Source organism: Piliocolobus tephrosceles, chromosome 21 (assembly GCF_002776525.5).
Source record: "Piliocolobus tephrosceles isolate RC106 chromosome 21, ASM277652v3, whole genome shotgun sequence".
NCBI lineage: Eukaryota > Metazoa > Chordata > Mammalia > Primates > Cercopithecidae > Piliocolobus > Piliocolobus tephrosceles.
Window position 1 is genome coordinate 42,776,322 of NC_045454.1, and position 7,642 is coordinate 42,783,963.

At 51.0% G+C, this 7,642-nt stretch overlaps 1 protein-coding gene across 3 annotated transcripts in view; it reads left to right on the forward strand.

Moving 5' to 3' along the window:
• The window catches only part of DNMT1 (DNA methyltransferase 1), a 62,432-nt gene that overhangs the window by 30,088 nt on the left and 24,702 nt on the right, over nucleotides 1-7,642 (forward strand). For all 3 annotated transcript variants that reach the window (XM_023194244.2, XM_023194246.2, XM_023194245.3), the window contains exons 11-16: nucleotides 639-673; nucleotides 1,247-1,328; nucleotides 3,883-3,917; nucleotides 4,240-4,285; nucleotides 4,381-4,461; nucleotides 4,536-4,645. In XM_023194244.2, the coding sequence (XP_023050012.1) occupies nucleotides 639-673; nucleotides 1,247-1,328; nucleotides 3,883-3,917; nucleotides 4,240-4,285; nucleotides 4,381-4,461; nucleotides 4,536-4,645 (389 nt within the window). The remainder of the gene's footprint in view (nucleotides 1-638; nucleotides 674-1,246; nucleotides 1,329-3,882; nucleotides 3,918-4,239; nucleotides 4,286-4,380; nucleotides 4,462-4,535; nucleotides 4,646-7,642) is intronic.

The following is a 7,642-nucleotide window of genomic DNA, read 5'->3' on the forward strand; positions in this document are numbered from 1 at the left end:
TAGATAGATAGATAGATAGATAGATAGATAGATAGATAGATAGATAGAAAGAATAAGCCTGGGCAACAAGAGTGAAACTCCATCTCTCTCTCTCTCTCTCTCTCTAGAGAGAGAAAGATTTTGTAGAGACAGGGTCTCACTGTGTTGCCCAGGCTGGCCTCGAATTCCTGGCCTCAAGCAACCTCCTGCCTTAGCCTCCCAAAGTGCTGGACTTACAGGCACATGCCACTGCACACAGCCTGTAAATAAAGTTTTATTGGAACAGAGCCATACTTTTTCATTTACATTTTGCCTGTGGGTGCTTTTGTGCTGCCATGGCAGAGATGATCATCCTGACACAGACCACGTGGTCAGCAAAGCTGAAAATACTGATCCTCTGGCTCTGACAAAAACAGTTTGCGAAGCTCTGGTGTAGGAGGTTGTTCAGTGCCCTCTTGTTAGTTTCAGGTGGGGAATTAAGGGAGGGAAAGTGAAGCCTCGTGTCTACCAGCTAGATCTGCCCAGGCCTGCCTGTCTTCCAGCTCCACAGTGAGGATCCCTAACCTGTAACTTTGGTGTTTGCATTTTATCTCACTCTGGCTCAGAAACTAATTTTTTCCCCTCTTTATTTCTCTACCTCCCCCCTATTTTTCTCTCAGGATGAGAAGAAGCACAGAAGTCAGCCCAAAGATCTGTAAGTGTTTAAAATGCTTGTGCTTTTGTGTTTTCTGAACCAGGAGAAAGCCTGTTCTAGGCCAGGTGCGGTGGCTTGCACCTGTAATCCTAGCACTTTGGGAGGCTGAGGTGGGTGAATCACCTGAGGTCAGGAGTTTGAGGCCAGCCTGGCCAACATGGTGGAAACCCATCTCTACTAAAAATATAAAAATTAGCTGGCTGTAGTGGCGGGTGCCTATAATCCCAGCTACTCAGGAGGCTGAGGCAGAATTGTTAGAAGCCAAGAGGTAGAGGTTGCAGGGAGCTGAGATCGCGCCACTACTCTGTAGCCTGGACAACAAGAGTAAAACTCTGTCTCAAAAAAAAAAAAAGAGAGAGAGAGAAAGCCTGTTCTAGAAACCTGTGGTGATGTAGACATGTGTGGGGACCCTGGGGCCTCTGAAGGCCTCGTCTCGGGATGACAAGCTGGCAGTGCGACTGTAAAGCTCCCACTTGCTTTCCCATGGGGAGGCATTAGTTTGTCATTTTCCGTGCAAGTTGGCGACGTGGTGTTTCTAAGCTGCTACTTGCTATATATCTGTTCACCCTGCAGAGCTGCCAAACGGAGGCCTGAAGAAAAAGAACCTGAAAAAGCAAATCCACAGATTTCTGATGAAAAAGACGAGGATGAAAAGGTAAAGGTCTCACTTTTCTTTCTTTTTCTTTTTTTTTTTTTTTCAAGACGGGGTTTCGCTATGTTGCCCAGACTGGTTGGTCTTGGGAAAAAGAAGACTGGGCGCGGTGGCTCACGCCTGTAATCCCAGCACTTTGACAGGCTGAGGCAGGTGAATCACGTGAGGTCAGGAGTTCAAGACCAGCCTGACCAATATGGTGAAACCCTGTCTCTACTAAAAATACAAAAATTAGCTGGGCATGGTGGTGCGCACCCATAGTCCCAGCTACTCGGGAGGCAGAGGCTGAGACAGGAGAATCTCTTGAGCACGGGAGGTGAGCTTGCAGTAAGCCGAGATCTCACCATTGCACTCCAGGTTGGGGACACAGCAAAATTAGCCGGGCGTGGTGGCATATGCCTGTAGTCCCAGCTGCTTGGAAGGCTGAGGCACGAGAATTGCTTGCACCCAGGAGGTAGAGGTTGCTGTGAGCTGAGATTGTGCCACTGTACTCCTGCCTGGATAACAGAGCAAGACTATCTCAAAAAAAAAAAAAGGGGGGCTGGGTACAGTGGCTCACGCCTGTCTTCCCAGCGCTTTGGGAGGCCAAGGCAGGTGCATCACCTGAGGTCAGGAGTTTGAAACCAGCCTAGACAACGTGGTGAAACCCCATCTCTACTAAAAATACAAAAGTTAGTCAGTCGTGGTGGTAGGGGCCTGTAATCCCAGCTACTTGGAAAGCTAAGGCAGGAGAATCGCTTGAACCCAGGAGGTGGAGGTTGCAGTGAGCCGAGATCACGCCATTGCACTCCAGGCTGGGGGCACAGCAAGACTCCGTCTCAAAAACAACAACAAAAAATACAAGGACATTGGTATTATTGGGTGAGGCCCCACCTTTATTACCTCTTTTAAGCATAATTGTCTCCTTAAAGATTCTATATCCAAATACAGTCACATAGCAGGTTAGTCTTAATGTATGAATTTTGCAGGGGACATGACTCAGTCTGTATACCCCACTCAGTCTGTATACCCCTCATCAATTGTCTGCTCACCTTTACATTTTAGTATTTATTTCTGAGACAGGGTCTCGCTCTGTTGTCGAGGCTGGAGTGCAGTGGTACAGTTAGAGCTCCTGTAGCCTCGAACTCCTAGGCTGAAGCAATCTTCCCACCTGGGCCTTCAAGGTAGCTGGGACTATAGGCGATGCCACTACACCCAGCTAACTTTCTGTTTTTGTGGAGACAGGGTTTTACTGTGTTGCCCAGGCTGGTCTTGAGTTCCTGGGCTCAAGCAGTCCTCCCACCTGGGCTGCTTAAAGTGCTGGGATTACAGGCATGGGCCACTGTGCCTGGCCAGTTCTTTCTTTATTTATTTATTTATTTATTGAGACAGAGTCTCGCTCTGTCGCCAGACTGGAGTGTAGTAGTGCGATCCCGGCTCACTGCAACCTCCATCGCTCTGGTTCAAGCAATTCTCTTGCCTCAGCCTCCCGAGTAGCTGGGACTACAGGCACTCGCCACCACACCCAGCTAATTTTTGTAATTTTAGTAGAGATGGAGTTTCACCATCTTGGCCAGGATGGTCTCAATCTCTTGACCTCGTGATCCATCTGCCTTGGCCTCCCAAAGTGCTGGGATTACAGGTGTGAGCCACCATGCCTGGTCCTGTGCCTGGCCAATTATTTGTTTACCTTGAGGTGTCACTTATACAGGAAAGCTAAGGTTTTTAAAAAATTGGCTTCCCCTCTGAATCTTTTCAGGAAGTTTTTGGTTATGAGATTTATTTATTCATTTATTTTGAGATGGACTCTCACTCATTGTCGCCCAGGCTGGAGTGCACTGGTGTGATCTCTGCTCACTGCAAACTCTACGTCCCGGGTTCAAGTGATTCTTCTGCCTCAGCCTCCTGAGTATGTGGGATTACAAGTGCCGGCCTAGCTTAATCTTAGTATTTTCTTTTTTTTTTTTGAGACGGAGTCTCGCTCTGTCGCCCAGGCTGGAGTGCAGTGGCGGGATCTCGGCTCACTGCAAGTTCTGCCTCCTGGGTTTACGCCATTCTCCTGCCTCAGCCTCCTGAGTAGCTGGGACTACAGGCGCCTGCCACCTCGCCCGGCTAGTTTTTTTGTATTTTTTAGTAGAGACGGGGTTTCACCGTGTTAACCAGGATGATCTCGATTTCCTGACCTCGTGATCCGCCTGTCTCGGCCTCCCAAAGTGCTGGGATTACAGGCTTGAGCCACCGCGCCCGGACAATCTTGGTATTTTTGGTAGAGATATGATTTCGCCACTTTGGCCAGGCTCGTCTGGATCTCCTGACCTCCAGTGATCTGTGTGCCTTGGCCTCCCAAAGTGCTGGGATTACAGGCAAGAGCCACTTTACCAGGACTGGCTATAAGATTTTTGATTGTATGACTTTAGATGGTAGAGTGAATCAGAGCTCACCTGCTGGCCCTCTCACTCCCTCCCTCCCCCTTCTCTCTGTTTTATGATAATCACTTATACAAAGTTCTTAACACCGAAGCACTATCTGGGTGTAAAACACTCTTACCCATTAATCCTCTTTTGTTTTCCCTGTGTAGGAGGAGAAGAGACGCAAAACGACCCCCAAAGAACCGTAAGAATTTATTCTTGACATTATCCAAAGCAGATGCTAATGTTAAAATGAGGGTTCTAGAACAAAAGGGAAAGGTTTTAGTAATTGCCAGAGCAACCTTGGGGAGCCACCTTAGGCTCATTTTGGATTGGGTTGGTGAACATAGGACCAAGATGCATCAGGCAGGACGCCCCTGCGGTGAAGAGCCACTTTGACCTCGCTCCTGGGCCTCACTGCCGCAGCCGGTGCCTCCGTGTGCCACAGGCGCCTCAGGCAGAAACCTCACAGGGGCGATTTTGATACTTTCTGAAACAATTAAACGATCCTGTGCTTTCCCCCCTAGAACGGAGAAAAAAATGGCTCGTGCCAAAACAGTCGTGAACTCCAAGGTAAATGTCTGCTGGGAATAAAGCTGGTGGCGGTGCTCACGAGGCGGCTGGGAGCGGTTCTCTGAGCGCCATCATCTGTGTTCCTGCTCCCACAGACCCACCCTCCCAAGTGCATTCAGTGCGGGCAGTACCTGGACGACCCTGACCTCAAATATGGGCAGCACCCACCAGACGCGGTACGTGCAGCTCTCTTCCCAGCCTTCCTCTGCCCATCCCTTGTCCCTCTGCTCACCAGCCCCGTGTCCTTCAGGTGGATGAGCCACAGATGCTGACAAATGAGAAACTGTCCATCTTTGACGCCAACGAGTCTGGCTTTGAGAGTTATGAGGCACTTCCCCAGCACAAACTGACCTGCTTCAGGTAAGTGCACTTTCGTGTGTGTATGTGTTTTGTGGAAGGAGGCACTTCCCCAGAGGCGTCTACGGGCTCAAGATTACGGTTTTTAGGGCCTGACCTGCAACATGTCTTAAGCTAACACTTTGTGGATAAGAGCCACCTTGGAGGGCTGGGCACGGTGGCTCATGCCTGTAATCCTAGCACTTTGGGAGGTCGAGGTGAGCAGATCACGTCAGGTCAGGAGTTCGAGACCAGCCTGGCCAACATGGCGAAACCTACTGAAAATACAAAAAGTAGCCAAGTGTGGTGGTACGCGACTGTAATCCCAACTACTCGAGAGGCTTAGGCAGGAGAATTTCTTGAACTCTGGAGGCAGAGGTTGCAGTGAGCTGAGATGGTGCCACTGCACTCCAGCCTGGGCGACAGAGCAAGACTCCATCTCAAAGAGCCACCGTGGAAAACCGGTGAAGGGACAGTAGAGCTTTGCTGATTTTTGGTTTGGTTTTTGGGTTTTTTACACTACACACCCTCCATTCATTACCCCACATCCTGAGGGTCACACGCTCAGATGAAGGCCTGCTCTGTGCTAGGTACCAGTGATCTAGGTGTCGATGTAGCTGCTCAGATCCTGCCTTCACAGAGCCAAAAATGGGTGATACCTGTTGGGTAGTCACAGCCATGACAGATGTTTAAAAAGCCTGGTGGCATGTAGAGAGAATGAGTGTGAGGAAGAAGTTCTGTGAAGACGGGAGAGGCAATCATTTCAGTAAAAACCTTACGAGAGAAGAGGCCGAGGGGATGGCTGGGGTGGGGCACCCTAGGTAGAAGAGGGCGTGATTACCAGGGCTTGGAGGGGCCTGTGCCAGCTGTGGAAGGTTAATGGCGAGCCTGGTGTGGTGGTGGGTTGGGGCTGGGCCACACAGGGCCTTGTAGACCTCAGCATTGACTCTCGTGTCCTCTGAGGGAACGTGCCTGGCATCTGGCCTGTACCTTCACCAAGGCTCACGTCCGCTCTTTTTTTTTTTTTTCAGGCCCGAGGCGGGGTCTCGCTCTGTCGCCCAGGCTGGAGTGCAGGGGCCGGATCTCAGCTCACTGCAAGCTCCGCCTCCCGGGTTTACGCCATTCTCCTGCCTCAGCCTCCCGAGTAGCTGGGACTACAGGCGCCCGCCACCTCGCCCGGCTAGTTTTTTGTATTTTTTAGTAGAGACGGGGTTTCATCGTATTAGCCAGTATGGTCTTGATCTCCTGACCTCGTGATCCGCCCATCTCAGCCTCCCAAAGTGCTGGGATTACAGGCTTGAGCCACCGCGCCTGGCCACGTCATTTCCTGAGTGGGCAGAGGCCCCTTGCTCTCAGGCATTCCCGGCCCCATTTTGCTCCCTCTGCCTGCGGGTGCAATTACCCTACAGGGCTTCACCTTGTTCTTCATGGGAAATGCCTCAGCTCCAGGAACAGCCCTGCCTCCTTTTAGGCCTGGGTGGTGTTTTCCCTCTGTGAACAGGAGGGGGAAGTGCCTTGGGGACCCCTGTTGGAAACACCCACAGGCAGCGGTTCCTGCGCCCACTGGGAGGGTACCCACATGCTCCCTGTGCTTAGCTGATGGTTGTTCCCCTCCCTCTCCTTCTATGGGATCCCGATCCAGACCAAGATGCTGTTGTACCCATCAGCAACTGCTAGCCCCCCAGGCCTGGCCCAAAGCAGGGCCACACACCTCTGCCTGCTGGTGTGAGTGAGGTGTGCTGTGGTGGGCAGAGCTGGCTACCGTGCCCCAGGGCCTGACTCTGGCCTTCATCAGGACAAAGGCTCAGGGGAGCCTGGGACTGGGGCTGCCAGAGTCCTAAGTGTCTCAGCTTCCTCCCTGAATTGAGATCTATCATAGATTTGTTCCTGGAGTGTGGGATGGTGGCCTGGAGGACACTTTACAGAAGTCACATGCCTTCTGTCCACTGGAGCTGGACTGCCTGGGTTATTTAGGGACTCTCCATGCTGCTATACTTGGCCTGAAAGTGGCAGATAGAAGCCACTCATGGGTGGGGTCTGGCCTGCGAATCAGTGGGTCCTGCCACTGCCTGGGACTTAGAACTTCTCTCCCATGTCTCCCCATGGAGAAAGCCTCCAGCCCACCTGTGCAGCGGGGAGCGGGACCCCCTCTTCTGTAGGCCCTCCCTTGATCCACGCTGTCTTCATCTATCTGTCTCTTCTTCTGGGCCTTACATCCTGAGGTCAGGGCTGCCACCTATTCTGTCTGCCATGCCTGGCACGCAGTAGGGGAGCTCCGCAGGAGGTGTTCAGTTTTTTGTTTGAGCATTTCTGGTTTTCAAGGCACTAAGCCGGGTGAGTGTGGTGGAGGGGTGCTCTCCAGAGACCTGTACAGACTCCATATGGGGGCTCTGAGGATAGCCCAGCACCTCTGGCTGGGAAAGGGTGATCCTTGTGCCTAGATGAGCAGGTTCATAAGCAGAACCCCCAGTTCATGTCTTTTTCCTTAAGTTTGACATCTTGCCTCTCTGTCTTCACTAAGGAACCTGCTCCCAAATGTCAAGGGGCATCAGGACAGTGGGGTCACGGGTGCCCAGAAGGAGGCAGAAGTCCTTCTCTCCCACATCCCTTTTCACACTGTTCTATAACCTGCTTCATTACTTTTTTAAATTGAGGTCTGACTCGTATAATATAAAATTAACCATATGAGGTATTTGAATAGGTGAATTCATAGGTATAGAAAGCAGGTGGTTGCTAGGGGCTGAGGGCCGGTTGGGAGCAGACTGGAGAGTGACTGCTACTTGATGGGAATGAGGCTTTATTAACATCTGAGTGACGGAAATGTTCTGCAGCTGAATAGATCTGGTGGCTACACTGCATAGTCGAAACTGTTCTAGAAACCGGTATTTCCCGCACTGTAAGTCTGACTGATCTTTTGGTGTTGCTGTTGCAGACACACATACTCTTGATGCTTAGGTGGGAGAATAAGGTAGACACTCCAGGTGATAGAACACTGTCTTTTTTTTTTTTTTTTTTTTTTTT